This window comes from Hetaerina americana, unplaced genomic scaffold (genome assembly GCF_022747635.1).
Source record: "Hetaerina americana unplaced genomic scaffold, ioHetAmer1.1.p SCAF_61, whole genome shotgun sequence".
Taxonomy (NCBI): Eukaryota; Metazoa; Arthropoda; class Insecta; order Odonata; family Calopterygidae; genus Hetaerina; species Hetaerina americana.
The window spans coordinates 757,123-785,017 of NW_027287217.1; the positions used below are offsets into that span (position 1 = coordinate 757,123).

General features: G+C 36.3%; 2 protein-coding genes across 2 annotated transcripts in view; both read right to left on the minus strand.

Moving 5' to 3' along the window:
• The window catches only part of Pka-C3 (Protein kinase, cAMP-dependent, catalytic subunit 3), a 331,963-nt gene extending 329,839 nt beyond the window's left edge, over positions 1-2,124 (minus strand). Inside the window, exon 1 of the mRNA XM_071594448.1 lies at positions 851-2,124. Within this exon, the coding sequence (XP_071450549.1) occupies positions 851-1,181 (331 nt within the window). The 5' untranslated portion in view covers positions 1,182-2,124. The remainder of the gene's footprint in view (positions 1-850) is intronic.
• A 2,550-nt stretch (positions 2,125-4,674) lies between these two features.
• On the minus strand, positions 4,675-27,749 carry LOC139695646 (intraflagellar transport protein 81 homolog). The gene is made up of 13 exons (XM_071594456.1): positions 27,642-27,749; positions 27,328-27,461; positions 26,068-26,251; positions 25,487-25,687; positions 23,738-23,933; positions 22,503-22,669; positions 19,162-19,356; positions 16,647-16,856; positions 14,419-14,500; positions 12,471-12,586; positions 7,683-7,846; positions 7,042-7,170; positions 4,675-4,840 (listed from the first exon to the last, which is right to left on the minus strand). The coding sequence occupies exons 1-13, from the start codon at positions 27,747-27,749 to the stop codon at positions 4,744-4,746; spliced, it is 1,983 nt and encodes a 660-aa protein (XP_071450557.1). The 3' UTR covers positions 4,675-4,743.
• Between the last annotated feature and the right edge of the window lie 146 nt (positions 27,750-27,895).

Genomic DNA, 27,895 nt, shown 5'->3' on the forward strand with positions numbered 1-27,895 from the left:
TTTTTGTGAAGAGGAAATTATCAGCATTACGACGTCTAACATACGAGTACTACATCACCTTTGTACACATGTAAAAATGGTTTGCGGTGTCTTTTTTATAGTGACGTCGAAATATTTATTACGATATACCACTCTATTCGATATATTATACGAATTTCTGAACACTTACATTACAGTTTATCGTTAGAATCACCGAGTATAAGAAAGTATTTGCACTTTCATTTAAAAAATGAAAGCGCGAATTTAAGGGTAATCGTGGGAGAATTCACAAAGAGTTCCAACGGCATTATTTCGATTTTTGCAGAAAAAAAAGCATTCGCCAGGGCAAACGGCAGAAATTGAAATGAAGAGGGGATGATGTTCGAAAGACTAACGAGAGTTCCCCCTTGCCATCACTTTCGCCCTCTACTCCCCCTATAGGAAAATCATTTTCTTCCAGGATGTATTCCTGAAGGTGAGGGAGGCGACAGGGGAGGTAAATACAATCCTGAATACGTCGATCCATGAGACTCGTGCTTTTCATCCAGGTTACAGGCGGAGCAGTTCCTTTCCTAGGTCCGAAATTCAGCAAGCGTATGCAAGCCCAGACAAGAATCGCTGTTGTACGAAGACAAGTCGAGATAGAGCCACGAGAAAGGCGGTGTTTTACTTCTCACAGACGCCACTATGGTATAAGGCCTCGCCAATTGTGATCCGTCAAGCAGTTCGCGCGTATGAAGATCAGTCTCATCTTTTTTTTGTACAGACGCAGTAGAACATTTCTTGCATGAAAGTTAAAGATACAGTTAAGACCAGGAGAATGGTGTTCGTCTCCTCCGTTGGCACCCAAGAACAAACGAAAAACGCTCACCTATGGTCTTCATGATCTCGAAGTCATCCAATTGGTACTCCTTGTGCCTCCGCCTGTTCCCCCCCGCCTCCTCCTCTTCATCATCCTCCTCTTCCTCCTCCTCCTCCTCGTCTTCATCCTCATCATCGTCTTCGTCCTCCTCCTCGCCGTCTTCATCTTCCTCCTCTTCCTCCTCCTCCTCTTCCTCTCCTCGGCCCCTCTCCAATTCCTCCTCGTCCTCTTCGTCGTCCTGGTGATGCTGGTGCTCCGTCGGCGGCGGCGGCTCCTTGGGGAGGCTGCCCTGGCGCCTCCGGGCCACTACTTTGGAAGACGCCATCATCACACCGGGCATATGATTGGAGAAAAACACGGAGCCTTCTCCCTCCCCTTCACCTTAGCTTAACGAGAGATTCGGAAGGTCTCCCGCGCACCGTGCCTCAATCGTTCAAATCCGACCCGCCGGTGTGCGGAAATCAAACCTCCACTTGCGTAGCGCCGATAGGAATCACGCACGCTTGTTCAAGGGTGACGCGGTAAAATGTGGAAGAGATGCGTATGAATGTATTTATGGTATAGACTAACGAGAGGAAGGTGTTTTGAGGCACCTAACCAGACGATTTGAACACGCGGTAGTTGACCGATATTCACACACACACAAAACAGGCAGGCAGACGGCGGGCGTAGAAAGTTTCTCTCCGGCAGCGAGATAGACGGAATGGAATCCTCCCTTCCTTCTCCTCTGGGGAGATTCTGCTCGTGTACCGATCCTCCAGAGAGCTGCACTTCTGAAAAGATTTCCCTCTCTCTCCTGCTCGGACCTCGCCTAAGGCGACAGTGAAGAGCTCAACTTAAACGCGAGTCTGGTGAGTTGTCCTCTTAGAATGGGTTGACCACAAGAAGGAGATGGAATAAATAATATGTTGGATGTGTATGTCACGTTTAATTCCCGCTGCTTCGGCAGTTGAGATACCTCCCTATTAATTTCACCTTAAATACACAGTACATACATAACTTTTTCTCGTTTCAGTCAAAGAACACTCGAGGAAGGACGAGGGCGCCTTGTTGTCAGCGAGAGGAGCGTCGGGTGAAATACGTAAACAAAAACAAATAATAGACGAAAGCGCTGGGGTGGAAAGGTTGTCAGCAACTACCTACAGCCACGTTACGCAGTCACACGAAAGGGGATAGAAGGGCTGGGCTATCATCCATACGAGAACCTCCTGAATGTTGTTGAGCGCGGAGCCGTTCTGTTTCTTACGTAGACTTCCACGGACTGAGCGACGCGCCACCGTGGAAAGCACGTTGGCCACTGAGGAGTAGAACTGCTCGTGTTAAATGGTGGACGCTCCCCACCCCCCGATTGACGTTGATTACCTAGTGTACCTCTATTGATCATAGATGGTAGCACAGTCGCAATCAGTTGATACGATATTTCACTAGATGTCAGCACCCTCAAGCCCGGCGTATTATACTGGTATTTTGATTATGAAATAAGAGCGAAATCTATTTTCTTTGCTTCCATAATTTTATATATTATAATTACCTCGATAATTAAGTTCGAGCACAATAAACATTCAAATATATTGAAATTTCATTGAATTATAAAATGCAAATCGGTAGGCGTACGACATGATCATTTTTCGAAAACGTTTCGAATATACCAGGAAAAAATATTTCTATGAGACTTATATTATATATTTACAATTCATAAAACACTGCTGGGGTGAATTCCGTCCATAAAAAATGAATACAGCTGAATTTTTATTTATTATGAGTTATGTCAATTATTTTCTACTCATTTAAAACTAATAAGACAGTGCATACACTGCTGAGGCACGTTTGTTGAGATATATTTCAATTAATACCAGCAACAAAAAATTTTCATATTCCTGTCAAATATTATTTATTGCCCTAAGGTAACTATCGTCCAGAAAGTTATAACAAAATTAAAATGAGAAGTCTCAAAATTTTCCTCTCTATTGAATATCATGGGAATGAGGCAGTTTTTTATATCGCGAAACGTTGCATGATTTTCAATAGAATAATTATTACCATACAATTATCCAGTATTTGATACACGTTTTGGTAACTGACTCAAACAAAAACATCCAAGTGATACGAATAAATTATTTCCTGAGCATTTATCCTGCACGTAAACCATCTCTTAAAAATAGCCAAACTCTATTTAGCTCCTTTGACCCGCATGACATTTCTTCTCCAACTTTGGCAGTAAGCTTACCCATAAAAAATTTTTATAATATTAGGGCAGTGTAAACGGAAATCTTAGAAATCGTGTATCCAAAAATTCTTGTAAAGCACTGCTCCCCATGCGGGCGGATGATGAAACGGCAGCGCCCGTGATAAGTCAAGCGCAGTCCGACGAAGGTTTTTTGAACTAATTGAACTTCCTACTGTCCTCTTTAGTGGAAGTGGTGAAGTAGCTGTCAACTAGCAAGTGTGAGGAAAGCGGAATATTCCAACTGAGCGCAGTTCATTAATTATAATTTGGGGCCCGTTTGCTTTACAATTAAATTAATAACCCAACATGGGCCGTTTTACAAGGATTAGAGAAAACGGTGAATTTATTGCAGCGCTATTTTGAAAACCAATGGTTGGGCTGGAAACGTAAATCGCATTTTCCAAGTTTCTTTGGAGATATAACGGACATCTGTCAGTTTTAACCTTGAATAAAACATTGTGTGTTGCATTTGTTAGTTGTAGCTCCTGAAAAAAATAGAAATATCGATTTTCGCTTGCCGCCCGACCATACTATTATAGCTAACAAATGTTAGTTGTAAATTATAAAAAATTGGACCTCATTGCATAAATTTCATCTACATAATGTCGAGACAGTTACCAATTGGCAAATTTATGTCACAGAGTCTATGTTGCCTTGTGAAGTTTGTACCTACGAATGACGGCCGTGAAGGCAGATTAGGCATACCTTGAGTCATAGCTTTGTTTCGTAACCCAGACCCTCTGCTCTTGCCACTACTCTACGATGCCCCTTTATCACTTTCACCTTAATACTGATATAAAAGCAAATATCCCCACGATATAATTCAAAGATAAGGCATTTAAATCCAGATGAGTATAAATTATGGTTAATGATATTTACTGACATACTGAAAGTCCAAAATTATAGCATTATTTAAGTACTAACCTTTTGCAGGTTAAGGCACTTTAAGGTTTTACAGAGGGCTTATTTTAGAACTTTTGGCTTCAATCAGAAGTGCTTGGCCAATGAAAGAAAGAAAGAACTGTGCCAAAACAGAATTTGAATATATTGTGTGAAATTATTTAAACGTAGTACCTGAAAACTATGAGTAGATTACTAGCAATATTTACATTTTTTAAATGTTCCAATTAAAAGTATACGTTATCTAAAAAAACAATCATTACCAGTAACTCTGTTACTCCCATTACTGTTTCGTACCATGCTGCTTCAACTTTTTTATTCATTCCTGGGTATTTTGACTTTAAAGGTCTTCACCAAATATTATTTTTAGGATACACAAATTAAGCCATCACTTCTTGTAACTTTGAAGATCCATTTGAAATTTACCTTATCAATATCATATGGTCTTTTACAAGACAGAGTGAATTGTTTCAACTTCCTTCCACTCAGGTGCATTCATATTTCTCAACCCTTTCCAGTGCTGCTTCCACACAGTGTAACACAAAGCTGGGTGACTTCATTTGACAATGAACAGACTGGAATCATTAATGATTGTGCATGAGTAGAAGACAATGTTGGATAGTTTATTTTTAAAGCTTCATTTCTTGGGCAAAGTAGATGACCTCAGTATAGATTAACTACAAAAAAATTATGGAAGCTACATAATATACCTTTTAAGATTACCAGGGAAAGATAATTATTTATGCTGAGCATATCAACGTTCATAATGTCAAAACTAAGGTAAAACCAAAGTTTCTGATCCCTTTTCTCGACGGACAGTCCCCACACTTTGCATAGGAGCTTCCAGGCATCTTTTCTTCACTTCCAGTAAACTGAAACCAAATTTTGATAGAATTAATACCAGTATTTTCTCATTGAGATAGGCATAAAATATAAATGTCAAGTTAATTCACAAAAAGTTTAAACTTGAATTTTTATGATGATAATGCAGTATTATTTGAGTTAATGGTAGTTATTGAAATATAATTATTTTTGCAATATCTTACCTGTTTCAAAAGACATTTTACCCACAATAATTACAGTAAAATTATGCCTGAATACACAAGTAAAGGTAGTATGCATGCCTTCTACCCATTCCCAAGAGACATGCTATTGAGGCATTTCGTGGAGGTTAATGTCATTAAAACCTCTTAAATTCAGCAACAGTTCTTTCTGAGGTTCCATACAAACAAAAGTGAGCCCACTGCACTTAAGCATCAAGAAGTATCGGTCTTAAAATGAGAGCACCTGAGAGAGTAAATGTGTTTAAACAGAGTGAATTTTAATTTTAAGTGACAGTCGCCAGTTGGATATACATTGATCCCCCCTTGATGACATTCATGAAGAGTGGAATAAATGGACAACATAACCACAGCATCAGCTAACACCAACAGGGAACATCAAAAGACCTACAATTTTACAGGTCTGCTAGTGAGTCAAAAGTGCTTGGAATGGAGTTGAAATGATGGCAGTTGTACAATATTTTTATAATTTTGGCGCTAGAAAGGTCTTGAGGGCAGGGAAGATGATACTTTATTTGAGGAAACAGATTCCTGAATCTATGACTGTTTACGATCCAAAGGAGTACTCGGAAGAGGATGACTGAACATCATTTTAATAGTGTCAAAAATTATTTCTTGGGAATGAAGGAAATGGCTTATATTTCCTTATTTTTAGGGCATATATTTTAAGGTCCTAATGTATATCCATGCAAAAAACTCCCAATTTTATAGTGGCTTAGTACAGAATTGTCCAGCCTCAATGTTGATATTGGTAAATTGAAAAGATTTATACCATCCAGTTTTGTTAGTGGCACCATATTAATAATTTTTATACGAAACAGTATAAAAATAAAAGATTAATGATCACTGTATGAAGTATGTTGAGATAAAACATGGTTTATTTATAAGTAGTAAGTTTTGTCACACTTCTAACAAAATTTACTCTTTGCTAAAAACTATACCATATTTTGATGGTAAGTGTATCACACATACTTGATTATTTGAGGCACATTAAAAATAATAATAATTTCAAATTGTGTTGAAACTAATGTAATCAATGTGACAGATAAGTGGTTCAGAGATATTTTGACTAAGTTTATGGCATCCTAGTTAATGCCACGTTTAATTATTTGTGCTTGTCATTTGTTGGTAGGTCCCTTCTCAATCTATGGGTAGCAATTAAAAGGATTTTTTATATTTTCCATAATATACTGTCAAAATTAGGGATTTTTTTAATATAAGAGAGTAATGTAAAGTTTTAATTATTGCTAAGAAATATTCAAGATATTTGGATAAAATTCATTCTGAACATCAATTGATCCTTGAGTACATAATGTTGTAAATTACAGCTTTTAATGTTGATTTTTCTGTTTCAAAAAGCCATAGATGGAATTAACTCTCAGCATGAAGAATATAGAGGATCACAGTATGATAAAGTTCATCCATTTGAGAGGTTACAATGCCTCACAAATCCACGATGAAATTATAGTTGTTTATGGAAATGATAGCCCGTCATATTACACACTTGTGAGATGGAAAGCAATTTCCTCACAGATGATCCAAGAAGTGAAAGACCTTCGCTCACAGACAATGCTGCCTTAGTATAAAAAGTAGAGGACTTTATCTTATTAGACTGAAGAGCAACCATCCAAATAATCATGAATGAAACTGATCTTAACTATGGCAGTGCGTGGAAAATTATTTCCACACTCTGCCATATGTGTGTCATGGTAGTCCAGGGGTAGAGCAATGGACTACTGACCAGAGGGTCCGGATTTGATACCAGGGCAAGCCTCACTGAGCATCCAGTGAGGCCATCAGATCCACCCAATCTGTGTAACTTTTCAGGTACTATATCTTCCCGTGAAACCGTAACCGGCATAAGGAAAGGAACCAGCCCCTTTACCCTGATGTGTGAATTTTCACACGCCATCGGGCTTAGTATTTGGTGAGCTCTACCATCGCCTATCAATCTGACCTTCAAGTTGGTTACTGTGTTATTGGTTTATATATATTTATATAAGAACCTATACCTTTGCAAGTTTCTCCACAGTATCACCTGCCTCACTGAAGCTTCATGGTTTTCATTCATGGCTTTCTGCTCCTCCTTCAGTCGTCTGCTCTCTTTCTCCTCTGCTGCAATCTGATCATTCAGCCTCTCCCTGACAAAAGAATAAACTATTGCAGAGAAACACAAAATTCAAAGAATGAAAAAGTTGCATGCATCCTGACATTAGGTATAATAACTATGTAACTTCCATAATATACCTCTCCTAGCCACCTCTTCAGATACTCTTTTATTTATTTTTAAAATTAAATACTAAGATCTCTGAGGAATCATTAACTCAGACATTTTTATGACATGAAGTATTGTTATTCATTAACCTACAATAAAAGATATCTTTAGATCATCATTGTGCTGAGTGTGTTCAATCACTATAAACACACAAAGTGTGCTGAATGCTTGCAATGAAAGGATCACAGGCCCAAGCATGAATTACATACTATACATGATGGAATCAATAATAATGATGGACTTATTTTAAAAATGAAAAATATTTTTCAAAATTCACAAATGCATATGATAGACAAATAGACTTCGGGAATAATGCAATAAAACTTTAGAGAGCCCTAAATTTGTATTAGGGGAGAAAGAAGGAGGAGGTTCTCTCACCAGAAGGAGTTACGCCTGGCCTCATCTTTGCTCTTCCGACTCTTTTGTAGCTGCTTCTCCTGCTCAAGCCTCTCTTCTTGAACTTGCAAAATATGCAGCCTTGCCTCAGCCAAATTTTGCTCCCTTTTCACACCTACATACTCATCCCACACCTTCTTCATGTCCTACAATCACAAAATAGTGAAAAGTCTATGGATTCATGTCAATAGTCAATCACAATGTAGTCAAAATAAATATTAATTGCAGCAACCTCATCTGAACTTTACATCATTGCTATCCCAAAAAAAAATAGTCTAGCATGTGTATAGGAGGATGAATTCTCAGGGCTACTCTCACTCATTATATTTTCTCTTTTATCTTGCTACTACCTCAATTTCAGATTATTTAAAACTTTCCCAATTTCACAGACATACCTTAATTTACCTCCCTTTGTCCATGTGACCTCTGTGCTCAGGGACTTCAAGATATATCTCATTTATTTGGATACAAAAAATTGTATAAAATTACCAAGTATCAAAAAACAAGACATTTTACTTTGATGAAACTGTTACATTTCCATTCAAATTCACACTTACTTGTCTAATCCTCATTTTCCACTCAAGACTGTAGATAGGAAATTCAACCTTGGATTCATCCCTATCTAGGTCACTTAGTGGGTCAATAACATCTGGGGATAGCACGTATAATATTATTAATAAAAATATAAAAGTCACCGACAACACTGGCATTGATTTAGAAAGACATGTGACACGCACTTCCCCACAAAGGCGTCCTAAATTACAGTCAGGCACTAATAAGGACCATATTCAACATCAAAATAATTTAACTATACTTGTTATAAATTGCAGAAGCCTCAAGAACAAATCAGCGGATCTAGAACACATAATCCAAACTCATTCCGCTGATATAGTATTAGGCACAGAGAGTTGGCTGTGCAATGATATTAATGACCAAGAAATTTTCCCAATAGATTTCAAAGTTTACCGACACGATAGAGATACAAGACCCGGAGGAGGGGTTTTCGTGGCAGTTAAAAGTCATTTTGAAAGCAGGCAAGTTTCATTTGAAAATAATAACATAGAAAGTGTTTGGTGCACCTTACTACGGACCAATCAACCCAACATAAATTTATGCTCTTTCTACAGACCTCCAGACTCAGATTTGAAAACACTTCACACCCTCAACGATCAAATTCACAAGTTTACACGTAAATATAATAACAGCATAAACATAATTGGTGGCGACTTTAACCTCCCTGGTATAGATTGGGACAGCAATATCGTTAAATCTGGGACCCGCGATCGCGAATCTTGCAATTCCATGATAAAATTGGTTCAAAGAAACTCCCTCCATCAAGCAGTACGCATGCCCACCCGTGGAAAGAACATATTGGATCTATTTCTTACAAACACGCCGGAACGTATTATTAGTGTATCAACTAATGAGGGCTTGAGTGACCATAAAGCAATTAATGTCCATTTAGACATAGCAATAAAAAAGATTGTTAAACCAAAAAGGAAAATTTATAATTACCATAAAGCAGACTTTGAATCTTTTGCCAATCAATTAAACTCTTCACTACCCGAGTTCAAAACCCGCTTAAGTCATGTCAACGTGGAAGAAACTTGGACAGAATTTGTCAATATCATGCAAAAAGGAATCGTAGATTTCATACCTATAAAATACGTTAAAGCAAATCGCGACCCCAGGTGGTACAATAAAGACGTTAGAAAAGCCCTTCGAAAGCAGAGAATGCTACACTCTAGGGTAAAGAGGGCAGGCGTGAACACATCATCCCCTGAGAATACACAATTATGGGACACATATAGATCCTCTAAAATTGAAACCAAAAAACAATTACGTAGCGCCTTACTGGAATTTAAACGCAAAGTACTTTGCGAGCACTTGGACACTGACCCCAAAGCTTTCTGGTCATATGTTAGGGAAGTAAATGGGAGTAAACAAACCGTGGCTTGCTTAAGGGATTGTAGCAATGTAATTCATACAGACAGCGAGGTTAAAGCTAACATCTTAAATTCATTCTTCCAAAGCGTTTTCTCGAATGATGTTGCCACCGCATATCTCCAAGAAACAATACATACTCCACCCATGGAAAAAATAACAGTGGACCAACAAGGAATTCTAAAATTACTTAATGAGATTAAACCCAACAAATCCCCGGGTCCCGAAAATATACCAGCTAGGGTGATAAAACATTTAGCTCCAAACATTGCCCCGTACCTTGATTTTATATTTAACAAATCCCTCACAGAGTGCAAAGTACCTAAGATTTGGAAAACCGCGCAAATAACGCCTATTTTTAAAAGTGGTGACAGGGAGGATCCCAGTAATTACAGACCTATATCTCTCACTTCTATCTGTTGTAAAATCTTAGAGCACATAATTGTCAGTTCAATAATGAGACACCTTGACAATATTAACTTTTTAAGTGACAATCAACACGGATTCAGGAAAACCCGCTCCTGCGAAACCCAATTAGGACTATTTACACATGATTTACTTGTATCTGGTGAGAGAGGTAGGCAAGTGGATGCCATCTTCTTAGATTTTCAAAAGGCATTTGATAAGGTCCCACATGGTAAACTCATTCATAAATTAAAGGTCGCGGGTATAAACAAGGGCGCTATAAGTTGGGTTAAAGATTTTCTTTCAGAGCGGGAACAGAGGGTAGTCCTTGATGGCGCTAGTTCCGACAGCGTTCGAGTCACGTCGGGGGTACCTCAGGGAAGTGTGATCGGGCCGTTACTTTTCTTGATTTTTGTTAACGATTTGAACCGCGAAGTGAAAAGTAACATTAGGATGTTTGCGGATGACACGGTGATCTATCGGGAGATATCTGGGGATGAGGATCGTTTTATTCTAGCGCAGGATTTAGATTGCATTACTAAATGGTGTTCTAACTGGGGATTGACTCTAAATTATAATAAATGTTCAGTGGTAAATTTCTTTAAAAGATCAACGGGATTTGCTTACAAATTAGCTGGAGGTGACCTTGCAGTAGTTGATACGGTAAAATACCTAGGTGCCACATTCACTAAAGACTTAACTTGGGGGACTCACATACGTAAAGTCTGCGGTCAAGCAAATAAAAAATTGGGATTCATTAGACGCATTGTCGGCAAAAGTGACTCGAAGGTCAAGGAACGTTGTTACCACGCTCTTGTAAGGCCTCATTTAGAATACGCATGCAGCGTGTGGGACCCGAGTGAAAAAGGCCTCATTCGGGAAATAGAGAAGGTTCAACGCCGGGCAGCCCGTTTTGTAAAAAATTCCTACGATAAAACACAAAGCGTTACCGAAATGCTCATGGATTTGGGGTGGGAATCATTAGAAGAGAGACGATTCAATGCAAGACTGAAATTATTAAATAAATTTAGATCCGCTTGTTTCAGCACCGAGGTCTCGCAAATTATTCGTACTCCTACATACATTGGTCGCTTGGATCATGCATATAAAATTCGGGAAATAGATGCCAGGACTAGCCGACTCAAGGACTCCTTCTTCCCACGGACAATACGGGATAGCAACTGTAGGGTTATAGATAGTAAAAATTCCACTTGCCACCCTCAGTGTCTAAAAAATAATTAGTTCTACTTAAATGCATGCTCCTCCACTAACCTTATGTGTTTTGTTATAATAACCCATTCTTTCCGCATGACATCATTCGTGTTCTGTTCATCTGTTTTTAAGTTTCCCTTTCAGTCCCTCTTCCCTCCCGGCGGGGGGAAATTCCTGCTACCTGCAACGTTGGGTCGAATTCCCTTCCTTTTACTGTCTCTTTGGGGGGTTGAGTGTTTTGTGGTGCATTTTCATGTGGTAGTGATGTTTCAATTTCTTGCTTGTTGTGTCCTGGCTTCCGTGTTGTAGGATGGCTTTCGCGCTACATCATGGGATGCAGTTTTTTTTAGTTGTTTTGCGGTATAACTGTTTGCATGTGTATTGGATGAAGGGATTTTTGCATGAGTGTGTGCGCTGCTGTGGGTGTAATGTTTTTTTTGCATGTGGTATTTTTCCTTTTTACGGTTGGTTACCTAACACCCCCCGCCACACGCCCTTGCGGCGGCTTGCGGGGTATTACGTAGATGTAGATGTAGATGTATCTTGAATGTATAGAATTCTTTCATAAGTCAGTGGCTAACTCTGATAGTTTCAGCAAAATGAATCAAAGATATTTTGCAAATACTCTACCTATCAAGGTTTTAGGCAGTCTCTAATAACTGTAATCTATGGTTTATCAAGCAGCAGGGCTCAACTTCAGTATTCAGAGATCCCCTGCTCAGTACGTTCACACTGGATACCAAACTGTCATTTCATTTGGATCAAGGAACACTCAAAGACATGCCCAAATCTCCTCCTGCAAAAATTCAACTCCAATGTCCAAACATAGAAAGACAAATTCCTTTCAACTCAACTCAAAGAACATTTTATCATTCTTCAGCCAATTCAGTATTAGGTGCTACAGAATCCTGGTGTATGATCTTTCATTTAACCAAAACTCTTCACTACAAATATTGCTGTGAATATAATCACATTGTTCCTTAGAAGTACAGCACAAAAAATGTAAGAACTGGATCTAGCTGTTCAAAAAAACTATGACTATTGCTATTTATTTATTTTTACACTCAGGCATAGATGATATACTATGAAATAAAATGCATCTTAATAACTCTGGCAAGATGCTTTCAATTTGGGATCACTCCACATAAATCTGGAGGAAGCTACAGTGTGCTCCTTCTTATTTGACAATGAATATTGAAATTAGCAAACCTGCTCAATTTTGGTGATTTCTGTCTCAATGCCTGCAGCAGCTGAATCATGTAGCCTCTTCTTTCTGTCATATTCAATCTTCATGTCTTGAAATTGTTCTCTGCACTGGCGAAGTTCTGGAATTGAAAAAATCCCTCAAATGGATACCTTTCTTTTGTGTCATGGGTTTTCATACAGAATAAGACATTGAAGATAACAGGAAGATACCATTAACAGAGCAATTGTTGGATTTTTTTTATATTATTACTAAAACATTAAGGTATCATAGCCTGAAGTACCTACTTTCAAATTGTTAAACAAACTTGTTTTAAATCAATAATTTAGTAAGAATAGCACAATGTGCCATTGTATAATTAAATTAAATGCCCACAAGGCTGCTTATGTTATTGAAACTTTTAAACAAAATTATAGGTCTGTATATACAAAATCTCTTTCATAGCCAACTCTCTCATTAAATTATCTTTTTCTACTCCATTAACAGTAATTACCACATTTAGATTAGGTTTCTTATTTGGGCATCCTGACTCAGTAAAATGAATTGTATTAAGAAAAATAATGGATTTGCCACCAACAGGGTATGTTTAATAATGTATGCATCCATAGATTTTCTATGCATTATGAAGTACAGATTATGGGAATAAATTGTAAATGTTAAGCATTTTCAGAATGCTATACCACTGATAGTGGGTTGCCATAGCCCAGGGGTAGACTTTTGACCCAAGGACCCAGGTTTAATTCCCAGGCAAGCCTCTCTGGGCACCTGCAGCTCGACTCAAGCCATGTGATTTTTTAGGTGCCAGATCTTCCTAGGAAACCATAACTGGCACAGGGAAAGAAACTGGGTCCCCTACCCTGATGTGTGAAGTTCACACCCTTTATATGGCTTAGTACTGGGTGAACTCTACCATCACCTATCAAACAGACCTTCAGGTCGATTACTGTGTTTATGGTTTTTAAACCACTGATAAAAGATGAGAGAGCCAATGATTGCAATAGGTAGCAAAAGCTGAAAGGGGAGAATGCTGTTTGAGAATGCGTAGTAGTAGTTTTTATGGTAGGCGGCCGACGGCTAAAGTTATTTGCGCCATTAGGGATGGGCAGGAAAGGATGAAGGGTGGAGAGAAACCCAGCATCGGCATTAGCCTACTTCTTGTTGAAAGGCACCAAGGGGTCTGCAGTTTAACGTCCCATCTGACGGATGTCATACTCACTCAAAGTGCTCTCCACAAAGCACCTCAAGTAGGGATCAGGATACTACATGTGTGTCATTCATTCTGTTTCAGTATAAAAAGAGATGTTTCAGGTGTGATATGGTGGAATATCATGATTAATTAAAAATTGTAATTACATGATGATGATGTAGTCACATTGAAACTGGTCGTATTAAATTGCTGTGGAAAATTGCCAATTTTTAATTGTTTCAGTATGTTTCTATATTGAACAAACCATGGAATTTGGTGCTACTTACTAAATTCATTTGATTTTTAGATTAACATCATGATACTGAAGGAAATAAAAATGGCCTATAAAATTCCACTTTTAAAAATCACCTTGATTTCAACCCATTTTGTCTCAGGAAGTTTAAATGTGCTGTCTTTCTGATGTGATTATTTTTTTAAGTGGCAAATTATCTAGTTTTTTTCTGCAAAATAATGATTTCCACAACAACAATTCTGATACAGTGAGCATATTTCTGAGCTTTGTTATCCTCAGCTAAAAAAAATAAGAAAATAATAAGAAGGGAATGAATTCAGAAGTAAATTCCCTCTGAGTGAGTGCTTAAAAAGAAGATAATAGGAGAAATTTTTCCAAACAAGAACATTTATTACAATGGATAAAAAATAAGGGCTTAAGCAGGGAAGAACCATTCTACTCATTAACTCTAATAGTTGGCAATATGGGACATTTTTGTTTATATTTCTACATATAATGTAATCCACAGTCATACCTTTATGAAGTGCGGCAATATTAGCTGGGCTTGTTTCATTTGAATTCATACCCCTCTGGTCCGTATCTGGTTCCTCCAACAACTAATAACAACCATTAAAAAATTAATCCGAAATTAAAAATACTTCAATGGAATAAATGGCTTAGCACAAAATATCAAACAAATCTACTCTGACCGTCATGGCTTAATCTGCATCCTCACTTACCCTTGACCCTGATTTATTTGCAAGTCGCAGTTTTACCTTTTTTACTTCACTTGCTGCACATACTAATTTAATTAATTAATTCATAAATATATTGTTTTGTTTGTATGGAACAAAATATTGTCAGAGCCTTTTTATACCATAATTATGCCTTAAACCATTAAAAGAAAGAGCACGGATAGTCATAAAAGCTTGTTTCTCAAATTGAGAAAACAATACTTTGCAAGAATTTTATATCAACAGAGATAAGTGTGCACTTTCTACTCAAATTATTTTTAACATTTATGTTTACAATCAGGGACTTTCCCTTAGGGTCTTCACTCCATGCCATTCCAAAACTGTCAAATTATTCAAAGTACTGCAGTAAATGCCATGACAGTTACTTCTACGGAATCATCCACTGATATGCGCTGAAATGAGGAATTTGACAGTATGAAAATCTTCCACCTTGAATGAGATTCAAATTTTATTTCTCAATGCTCTCAATATTTCTCAATGCCAAGGGCTTTAGCCAGTCTAGCTACCAGAGTGGCCTCTGACGCTGTGAATATCTAGGGGCTTCAAGGGAACTGGGTTTGACTCCTGGTCAAGGCAAATGATATTTGCACTGCGAAATTCTCGCATTCTATTCATGTGAGTAAATCTATTAAATACCTCAGAGTGGTCAACTATCACAGATTTATTTCATCCCTATTGTTTGAGACTTTTCATAATTAGCAATTAAAACAATAATAATGAATATGTACTAAAAAAGAAAATGATCAATATTCTTACTATATATTGGCTCTTCATAAAATCAGATTTTAATAGTGTGCATACCTATGTCAATTCCTTGAATTTCTATCAGTCAGATTATTTTTCATTTAATGGTACTCTTTATTATTTTTTGATTTTTTAATACCCAATACATTTTGCTTCAATTTAATTGCTAATAGGTTTGGTTGCTTGCATAATAGGAGTAATAAAAGAAAATAACAAATATGAATAAAATATTTCGTTCAACATAGAGATTGGTGCTAAGTTACTCTGGTCGTATTCAGTTCAAGCTAACATTCGACTTTATTTCAAACAATTGTTAATAGCAGTGCTTACCATATTAACTGTGGTTAAAAACCAAGCACCACCTAAGCTCTAACTAGCATCTTAAATACAATTCATATTTAAGTTTTTACTAGTCTTTTCTTCATCGCTTTGTTTAAGATGCCTATCATCAACTCCTGTCTCTTTCTAACAGCATCTTCACTTCAAAAATTTTTCTTTAACATCTATACAACTTTACCAATTTTCTTCAGAAAGACTTCCAAACTAGGTTCAATATTCCCCTGTTTTAGTCTCTTTCCCTCAACTTTGAGCAACTCAATACTTTTGCTTCCTTATGCTCCTCATTCCATGCCTATCACACTGATTTTGCAATGTGCCAAGTAATGATCGTAACCCTTTTGTTGACGGACAAACTAATGTTTGATTACAGCAAATCTAACCAATTTAAAGAGCCCCCATATGATTTCATTCCAGCCCTTCCCAAGTCCCCATTACTATTTCCTTCTCATATACAAGTATATTGAAAAAACAAGTGATAATAATCATCCCTGTCTCATTCCCCTGTCTGTCTTGACTCAATATGAACAAGGAGCTATTTAAGATTTTCCATTCCATTAAAACATTTTCATTTCATGATTACATATGATTTTGAGAACAGATACTGTAGCAGTAACTTATTATGGGTAATCAGTTATAGGGTAAGTTGAAAGTACACCTAACTGGAGGAGTCAATACCTCTCACAAGCAATTCAACTAAATCTAAAATGAAAACATGGTTGCTCATCAGGCTCTTATAATTCAAATAAAAGCTAACGCAGGCACAGATGTCTCCTTGGCATAGAGATGCTTTGAAATGAGTAAATAAATTAGTTTGCAAAGAGAAGGATCACAAGAACCAAGGATGGATGAAACAACCTGCGGTTCAGCATCTCCTTAAGGGATATGAGTAGCTCTATTAGTGATAATAAGATAAAGGGATCTTTACCATGCTGCTGCTTATTTCTTGTTCCTGAGCCACAAGGACCTCATGGGTGCGCACCAAAACACCCAGCTCAGCCTTGAGGGTTGCCAAGTCAGCTCGCCTCTGCTTGCTGTAAGCACTGCGGGCATTGTGGCTAGCCATGTACTCTACAAGTGCTTCCCCCTCTGGCAGGAACTCACTAGAGCCTAGAGCCACAATGCTCCCCTTTGCTTCCTTCCAAATCAAAGGGAAAGGGAAATTACACAACATAAAAGTGGTTATACAAAGTGAATAAAGTTATGAGACCTCTTCCTGTACTTATTACTGGTGCTAATAATTTTGATGGTCACATTTTTAGTGGCAAAGTTCTCCCCACTAACTTTTCCTAATAATATTTTAGGAAAAAGGGGGCTCTATTCAGATAAATAGAGTAGTTGCTTTGAATGATGCAAGAACTTGAAATCGATAATAGTTATCACAATATTTTATGTAAAATTAGGGATACAAGATGAAAATTTAGCATCAATATATAAACTAAAGAGAAATCTAAGAATTATTGAGATTTTTAGAACTATGACAGTTTGATGACTGAGTTTATCATAGAATATTGTAAGTACAATACTTAGGATTTTCATCCAAAATAATTAAAAACATAATTTTCTTATTGACAAGAATCAATACCTTTTGCAAGGATCAAATATTTAAACTTAGATTCAAAAACTTTTAGCTTTTGATGAGTTTAACCTCTATCGGAGGGTTATATTTTGGATAAATACTATATAAAAACAAAAATCAAAATGAAATTGGTTCATTATGAATGAAATGTTTTAGAAAATCTGAAATGCTACTCTAACTGGCTGAGTGCAAGGCTATTTACAAAATCCAGAAAAGTTTATTCAAATTTGACAATTTTTATCAAAACCACTTGAGATGACAACCAATTAACATAATACATCAGGTAAAAATTGAACAGCTAGGTACAAAGATGATATAGAAGTAATACTGTATTTTCCCATCGATAACGTGCACTCAGAACTTTGTAGTTATCATGAATTTGTATAGATACCACGTGCCCAGGACTTCATAGTTATCTTGAATGTGCAGAGATACCGCACATCTGTGTGTGTGTGTGTCTATATATATATATATATATATATATATATATATATATATATATATATATATATATATATATATGCATATATATATGCATATATATATATATATGCATATATGCATATATATATATATATATATATATATATATATATATATATATATATATATATATATATGCATATATATATGCATATATATATATATATGCATATATGCATATATATATATATATATATATATATATATATATATATGCATATATATATGCATATATATATATATGCATATATATATATATATATACCTATATATATGCATATATATATATATATGCATATATATATATATATATATATATATATATATATATAAATATGTCTATGCTTGGATTTTTTCAATTTTTATTACATAACGCGCATCATCATTTTTTCGATCATCTGAACATTTTTGTACAAATAACGAGCATGCTATTGATGGGAAAATACAGTAATTATAATATATTTAATTCATTTTGACAAACAGTACCACCATATTAGGTGTCATCAAGAAAAATAGAGTAATAAAAAAAATCATCAATAGAATAAAGCAAATTTACAAGTAACCAGGTATATCCTAGTTTTGAAATTCTGGATGCAATCCAATTTCAACTGAGTTGTAAGCCAGTAATACAAATTGAATTTTCACATTACAAAATGAGTCAAGAGTTGAAGTCAGTCTACAATATCTAGTATAGTATAAAATAGAAATTTCTGCACTGCCCCTAATGGCATAATTATAAATATCATACCTAAATAGGTAAGTTTCAAGATTAATTTTCACATAAACCAGAGCCTTAAAGACAGATAAACTAAATACAGACATGATTCCATCACAAATGAAAAAATCCTCACTAGAATCATGGAGTGGAATATTAATATGAGAAAGAAGAGCTCTCTTTTGTAGTTGCAGGATTAGTTTAACTTGTGGGGAAAGACCCCATAACTCAATACTCTAATTCAAGTGACAAGGAAAGAAGACATGGTAAGGTGTTGAACGAATCTCATTTGGAATGAGAAATTCAAGCTTTCTTAGGAAATAAACAGTTTAGCTCAGTTTAGGAGAGATGTGGCTCTCCCAATTTAGTGTTGTATCAATATTAATTCCTGGTATTTCAGCAGTGTCAAGTTATTTTTGCTTCAAGACTACATACAATGACTGCTGAATTTTTTTCAGCTTGTAAATGATTAATATGAAACCATTCCTTAACCCATCTGTGGGTATCAGTAGATGGTGATATCTCATCCTCCAGATTTGTACATGTTCATTCAAAAGCTGTGTCATTAAGATAATATGAGTTAATCATGATGATGAACAATATTGGGTCAATTGGAACAATATGGGTGTAAGGCAAGCAGCAGGCAACAAATATACATTTTCATACCCTTATTTCTTCCTCGAGGGACTCCACTTCCTTGCGAGCTTCAGCCAAACTTTCAATTGCCTCATTTTTCTTCTTAGCCATTAAGGCAGCTTGCTGCCGGAATGGTGCAAGTTGTTCGTCTACCTCATCATTATCTGATTTATATATTTGTTGTGGCTTTGCTAGCTTTGATATCTCTTTGGTAAGTTCATTTAGCTGCCAAAAGAAAGAAAAATTAATCTCTCCAGAGCATGGAATGGAATGAAAACTGTCATAGAAAACCTGAATCTTCAGGATTAAAATTATCTAATATAAAGACTTGAAGGAAATAGAAAAGTTTATATAGAAGTCTGGCCCCCAAATCACGGGCACTTGGCCCAGGCAAGTAACATATCTGCATAAGGGTTTAGTCAAATGACAGTATTCTTATAATAATAATAATAATAATACATTTTATTTGTCCAGCAATCAAGTAGCTACAAATGTTACACTTGATATAAGACACGTCAGGGGAAAGCGACAAAATACATTTGTGGATACAAGACATATCAGGCATTATACAGAAATTCAGCAATTGAATAAAACATTTTTAATTTTAAGAACCTGAGTAGATTGACTTTAAATGCAGCCACACTTTTATGGGCCTTAATCTCAGCTGGGAGTTTATCATAAAGTTGAAGGCCCATAAAATTTGGGCCAGCACCTGCAATTTTTGTATGCACATATAAAACGTGCAGCTGCTCATTCTGCCTTGTAGAATATTTGTGGATATCACAATTTTTCACATACTCAGATAGATTTCTTTTTGTATGTAGTGCTACATGAAAAATATAAATGCATGGCACTGGCAATACATCCAATTTTTTAAACAGGGGACGGCAAGGGGCATTGTGTTTTGCAAAACTCATTAGCCAAATGGCTCTTTTATGGACCCTGAAAATAGCCAAGGCCTTAGATGATGAACCCCAGTAAAGGATACTATAGGCTATGTGAGAATTAAATTCACCATAGTATAGTGCACAGAGAACAGCCACTGAAACTGTGGATCTAATGGACCTTATTAAAAAGCAGGCCGAGCTTAACTTACTGGTTAAAGTACTTATGTGTTCATCCCAAGAAATTTGAGAATTGATGTGGAAACCCAAAAATTTGGTAATTTGTACCTGTGGGATCACCTTCCCATCAACTTCAATAGAAAGTACTTTGCTTGCTTTAGCATTCTTAAGAGCAACCTTTAGTCATGTCTCAACCAAACACATGAGCATGAAAGAATGGAAAATCAATACACAACAGGACCAAATATTAATTTTAAACATTTTCTATTTTAAGTTCTAACTCACTGTAGGAGAAATGAAATTGAAGTAACAAGTCTTATTTAATGAGTAAATATGGACCATTACATCCTTTTTTAAAATAAGTCAGATAAAAAAACAACCAAGTTCAAGGAGGGACATGAAACCTTGACGCTTGAGTTGGCAGTCGAGTTCATAAATAACCAGTCTCACCCAGCTGCAGAATGGGAATTATCTGGTTGGGTTATCCTAGGAAAAATATGCCATTGGCTTAAGGAAATATTTGTTTCATTAACACAAAAAAATTAAACAATTCTTCTTATGAAGAAAGTCTCAGAGAAAATTTGAAATCTACGAATTGCAGATAGTGGATTAACCTTTAGATCTAATGATTAGCTATAAGAAATTCAATTATACTCAGTGAATTAGCAAGGATAACTAATCCCAAAGGGTGTAGACATATATTCCTTGGAAGGAGAGCTTTGAAAATAATACAATATTCCTAAAATGAAATTAACGGATGCCATCAATCGATTGGGCATTAATATTCCACAGGATCAATCTTCTTCAAACAAAGAAAAATGAAAACCAAAATGGTCAGAAACTTTTCCCTTCCAGGGCAGTCAAAATTTGCATTATAACTATAAAGTTACCATTCATAAGGTAACAGACATCCTTTACATTAATACCCAGATGAGCATGTATGTTTAAAGTTGAATAAATTAAATTGGCAACCAGGATTATGCTACTGGCCTTGATGTACACAAGAGGCCAAACAATCCGGGAGTTTGGAGTGAAGCGCCTACAAGCCTTATGCTGCCAATGCACATCTCTGATTGAATTTCTTCATGACCAATACCACATTACCCTTGAATCTTACAATCGGTGGCTCACATAAATGGTAGTAGTAGTTTTGAGGGGAGGCGACCGACAGCTAAGGTCATTTGCGCCATAGGGGATGGACAGGAAAGGATGAAGGGTGGAGAGAAACCCGGCGTCGGCATTAGCCTACTCTTTACGAAAGGCGCCAAGGGGTCCGCAGTTTAACGTCCCATCCGACGGACGGCGTACTCACTCAAAGTGCCCTCCACAAAGCACCTCAAGTAGGGATCGAGATACCTCTGAAAAATATTCAACACCGCCGGGATTTGAACCCGCGCCCTCAGGGTGGGAAGCCAGTACGTTAGCCCCCGCACCATCTCGATCCCCCACATAAATGGTTTCATGAAGTAAAATATTCTGGATGTTACTTTTGTACAAACCATCAGATCTCTAATTAAGTGGGGACTACTCATGAGGACTTTGCAGTCAAGTTTTGTAAAAAACAGTTATGGATTTATGAATCTACGATTAATAAAGACTCTTAAAAAATGTGAAGGTGAAAATGAAAATAATGGGCTGATGAACAACTGCGTCAATGAATTCTTTAGAAATTCAGGATAAGAGGAAGCCTTGGCAGCTTAACTAGCTGACATAATCAGCTAGCCATTGAGGGATCTGGTTTTGAGACCTGGCCTGGATGAATGATTTATGCAATGAAAAATTCCCATGTGTGTGAGCACATATGTCGGTGGCTTCCCTAAAGTTGGCATTCTGGCATTTCTTGCAGATTCATAGTAATTGCAAATAATGAGCTCGAAAATCATATGTGCATGGGGAAATAGGCCCTTGGCATCATTTGTAAGAGTAAGTGCCAAATGGGTAAAATAGCATTACAAAAATCAAAAAGATAATGACAGCCTTTAGCAAGGATTTAGCCAAATTCACTCAACCAAACGAAAACAAATACTTGATTTTATCGCATTCTCATAAATATATTGTCAGCAGTCAATGAAATTGTGAGTGACACAGTTTCAGGCGTAACATGGTGAAAACCCTTCATGATGAAAGAAGGCACTTTGTTTTTCCACATAGAATTTTTTTTACTACGACCAATGTTTTGTCACAGCATGACCTGAAAATTTTATGCTCTAATGAAACCTAGGTCATAACACAAAAATTCTATGTGGGAAAGTAAAGTGTCTTCTTTCATAATTCATCAAATTTGTGAGCATGCATTTCAATGCTTACTGTGGCTCGCAAGCTATCAATATCTCCTTTACTTGGAGGAGGTTCCATTGCAGCCACCTCCCGTAAAATCTCCACCTCTGTCTCCCTCTGCGACACCTCTGTTGGCAGCTTTTCCTTTGCCAAGTAAGAACTCAACCTTATTTCCTCCTCTAATCTTCTCAGTAGTCCTGACCAGTAAAAGAGTTTTTTTAAATGAACAATTATGGGCACATTAATAATTGGAGATGTTATCTGTGTTATGGGCGGTGTTGAAAAGAAAATCTCATCCAAAAATATCACTACTTTAGCAATACAGTACGTTTTTAGTGGCATCTCACAAACTTCCCCATTTGCATATGTTTATAAGTGAGGGGAAATCATGATAAGTAATCTTCCAGGATCTAACTGGAAGCAAATTAAATCAGTTAGCTGGTAAACTCTCTCCATTCTAGATTTATCATTTCCACCACCTGCCCTTTCACTCTACCAACAAAGCGGTCCTTGTATCTCAGCTGTGGTCCTAAGCACTTTCTTGTCCTCAATTGTTGCTTCAAATAGTAATATTATCAAACTAGACTCATCAGATACTTTATAAGCATTCTAGATATAGTAAATGTCCATCCAAAAGTGTATACATTTTCATTGTACCATTCAAGTCTGAATGCATAACGGAAACAGCAAAGGATATACAAAGGAGGACAAAAATATCATTATGAGAAACAAATTTGTATTTTTCCAAAGATTTATTAGGGTTACATTTAGAGTTACAATGATCTGTGTAAAAGTGCAAATACTTTTCACATAATGACGAACTTCCACTACATCTTGCCTAAATCTATTGAATTAAAACATCACTTTGCTTTTCCATATAAACTCATTTATCGCATGACCAGGCTTTGTTACAGACCTTAAGATGTTACTCTGCAATGAAACCTAGCATGTGAAAGCTAAAGCATTGCTTTTACTTTAGTATAATCATGAGTTTCACAAAGTAAAGCCTGAAACAATATCTTTTAGCAAAGTATGCACCAAGACAAAGACTGTATAATTTTAGAATATTCTTCTCAAATTGATATGATCTTATATGTAATAGCATTGGCACTGATTCCATTTAATACTTTTTGTGCATGGAGAAACAAATATTCTAATGCAAAATTTTTAATATAACTTTTCTGTTTATTTTCTAAGTTCTTGATCAGTAAGGATCAAGATAATAACTGCACTAGAACTCAAGAATGTGAAGGTGTCAATATTACCTTCGGCAGTAGCCCCGGCAGCTTCCTTGCGAGCATGGGCAAGCTCCCGCCGCAAGCGAGCCACAGACTCCTCAGCCCTTGCCAAGTTGATTGTTTGTTCTTCACTTTGTGCCATTAGCTCACCCTCATGGATACGTTCTAAGCGCAATGCCCGAATTGTAGAGAGCATCTGGTCCACACCAGAAACACCATCAACCTAAGGGTTGAGCAAAGAGTGAGATCACCCAAACTGTGTAGCAACAGTTTGGGTGAACTAACACTGAAATAGAAGGTGGCAGTAAAATAGAAGTGAATGTGCTAATACTAACAGAGAATAATAGAAACACACAATAAATTTAGCAGGGGCAACCTGAAATTTATTTTGTTGTCACATGTTTGCTGCTGCAGACCATCACTCTTCACTTTTTTAACTTAAAAATTTTCATATTTTTACAGGGATCATTATTACCACGTTACTCTTATGTGTGGCTCTAGGGCTGAAAACAAAATTGATTACCCCTGAAATAATGGTCAGATAAAAATGAGGATGGAGTAGAATTATCAACTTCTGAGCAGAGATAAACTTAACATAAATGTGTAATTATAATTCATTAAAAGGCCTTGTGATGATTCGTGATTGCCAGTAGAAGTATACCAATAGATTAATCAATCTTTAGTTCAAAAGAATGCACGAGTGGATCAGAATAAGGCTGAGAAGAAATGAATATGTTGCTGTATGTTCCTGAGTACCTAGAGAGAAATCGAAAAGTGATGAACACGTATGAAAGTACCTCACTCAGCAATCATCAGGTAGCATCTGGTTTACTCGAAGGTGGAGAAAAAAATCAAAGCATTCCCATTTAGCTGTCCCCTCCCACTGTTCACAGTGATGCTACCCTAGCATCACTACTGTGCACATCAAGGTTGAATACTTTTTCCACTGGCCTCATATATAAGTGCACATCACCCAAACACCAGGGCAGCATAAACAAATTTATTCACAGAACAGTTATGTCCAGAAGTGATATAATTTTCATAACTATCTACCCTAGAGACATATCTACTATTCAACAGATAAATGTATTATTACTCTTAATATTTCATGTGGCCAACAATCATTTTACTCCATTAATGTATGCACATGTTTCCCAAGGTTTAGCAGTAAAATAAGATCATAGAATTAAACAAGGTATTGAAATATTAAACTCTGCTCAAGATATTATTTTACATGATTTCATTGTGAAATAACACTTTAAATCTGTTTTGGAAAGATTGAGTCATATTACATCTGTTGATGACCTATTTAGGTAAGAGGTTTTAAAGTCTAACAATTAATTACATACACCAACAATTTAATTATGAAATGCAAATGATATTCATTCGCAGGGAAACCTTTATGAAGCACTTTTAAAATATGTAATTAAGTCTTGTGACTTTTACAATTTACATCAGACTCATAAGTGTCCCAATTTAATTAGCCCAATGTTTTCATTTGCCCAAAAATTGTTATACCAGGACATTGTACCCAAAGATAATCCAATGCTTAAGATTTGTTATTGACTTGAAGGATTAGCTTGTTTTACTTTGTTACTATTTCAAATAGAATATCATTGGATAGCTGTAATAACAAATTGACTTCAAGGTGCAGCGTCATTGCCAGGGTAACTGCACTTGGGTTATCATTGATGACAATGACATGGATGTCATTTTATATGGATATGCTGTTTGCAATCAGCTCAAAAACTCCACAACCCCTAACCATGCACAAACCTTGGCTTTGATCCTCTCTAGCCATTTGGTCACCTGCTCCTTCTCCCGTTCCATTGTTGCCAAATCATTCCTCATTTCTGCTGCAGTTTGGATGACGTCTCCCAAGTTATTTCTCGTCACCTTCCCTGCACTCCCTGTCCTTCCAAGGATCACTTCTCTCTCTCGATGAACCATCTTGAAGTCTTCAATCAACTTTTCATACTATAATGCAACGGAAATACATTTTAATGCTACATTCCCTTATGAGCCCATAAACTTGGCTACATATTTGACATTATGTGGCTGAAAATTAAAACATTGTCAACCTCAAGGTCCTTCCTCTCAAAACTAGCCAACAGCTGCTGTATCTAGTAGATATATAATTTGGGCTCAAATTTCATTTTAGCAACCTTTTAAAATGAAATTTGATCAAATAATGTCCGCTAAAAATGATAACACTGCAAAATTTTAGGCCATACATGTCTATTACAGAGATAGCAGTAGAGGAGGCTGTTTATTATAGACTAAATTTTTCATAGATATCCCACTGAAGAATAAAATGCATAGCATAGAAAAGAAAGAATACATATTTGATTGCTAACCTGCTGATAAAGAGCATCTGCTTCTGGGTCTAACAGTACTTCAGGTGGAACTTCAACTTTCACAAGGTATTTGGCCAAATAGGCTCTCCTCTTCAGGTCTCCAATTGGTTTCTCTAATATCCAATGCAGAATGGAACATACAACAGCCTTATCACCTTCTAATAACTGTCGTCTAAAATTTTTCCTGCATTAAATAAAGGTGGGAAATGTGGGAATAAACAATTCCCATTATAATGGAATTACATTTTTGATAAATTAATGGAAATTCTTTCCTCTAACTTTACAATCGTTATACAACAGACACAACAAAATAAATAAAAATTACTATTTTCTATGCTGCACGATTTTTTTTTATTTTGAACCCTTCCAGAGCCCTGGAAATGATTTTTTCCCGCAAAAAAACTTTATTTTGAAGAAATTTCAAAATATGCGTATGAATGGGGGGTATTCTGCTCTTCTGATTACCTTAAGTGCACCAGTGGACAAAGTAAGTTCAAAGGGAGATAGGTATAAGAGGCAAGAGAAAACATATTTTGGAATCACTGTTATGCATTCTCTAACTCACAAAAAATAATGCAATTTCATTGAATAATTTATAATCCTGTATGCTATTATAGCTGATGTTATCTTTGTTTCACCAGAATAGCTTGAGTTTTGTGATGAAACATGATAACTGAGTTCATTTTTTGTTATATTAATGGACAAATAATCTAAATCAACTGCAACCAATTCTTATAATGCATCTCAACTCTCTTCTCCCAACTGCAGATACGTCACTTCAATAAATAATAGCAGAAGAGGCATGTAAGTGTATTGTGACTTAAAGTTGGTACTGTCTGGCATTTTATGATAATGATTGAAAAATACCTATGAGGCATTATACTAAACTCATCAGCCCATCATTGAGAGAAAGCTGTCTCAACATCAGACAAATATCAGTCTAAATTGAACAAAAAAGTCTCATGGTCATTAACAGAAACTGATAAAAAGCATATGTACAACCCCAAGTTGGGTGCCAACATAGGGTTATGCCATTAAAAAAACTGGAAAAATCCACAATCACTGTCCACCATACAGACTGACTGATCAAATAATCTAGAGAAGATATAAATAGACTTGATTTGGATGAAATGCTCCAGCTTTCGTGCAATGTGAAGAATTAGTTTAAGTTGACAGTCTTGTCAACATTTGGAACTAAAGAAATTTCCACAAAATTTCCGATATATTTACCAATAAACACTATAAATTATTCAAACTTACGCTATGGAGTCAGGAGGTCTGTACTTTAGCGCTCTTAACATGTTCAACATCCTCACTGCCATTTTCTCTGGATCTTCTTCATGAATATCAACTTTATTTTTTTGGTCTATTTCGGCCAACACATCCGTCAGTACCTAAACATCAAATCATACTTCCCAATTATTTGGTCGGGCATATTCTTGCCATAAGAATGCGTATGAAAAAATAGGACAACAGCCTTGCAAAATTAAAAATGTTTCCAAGCTTAAAAATAGGTGTTGTTATATTTATACCAAATGTGCAAATCATTAGATAAGTATTTCATATCCATATACCTGTAAAACCTGTTCGGAGCTCAATGAATCAAAGGAAATAATGCTGTAGTTTTTTTCCCAAGGAGGTTTCTTCAGTGCTGACACTATAAACTTAAGCTGCTCACTCATATTGGGCAGATAAACAGCACGTACCTAACATTTACCATAAAACGCTCAAGACAAACGAATTTAATCTTGAATGAACAGTAGATTTTGGGGCCACTTTACCAAAACCATTACCCTCATTTCATTAATCACACATAAACACAAACAGT

Bases quoted from the DNA above. Each gene is read 5' to 3' on its own strand.
- LOC139695646 (XM_071594456.1), bottom strand. From the start codon at position 27,749: ATGAGTGAGCAGCTTAAGTTTATAGTGTCAGCACTGAAGAAACCTCCT. The intron at 16,857-19,161 runs GTATGAAAATGT...TTGATTTGGAAG, and splicing joins CCCTCGAGGAAGAAATAAGG to GAAGCAAAGGGGAGCATTGT. The intron at 7,847-12,470 runs GTTTGCTAATTT...TTGTGATTGTAG, and splicing joins AAATCACCAAAATTGAGCAG to GACATGAAGAAGGTGTGGGA.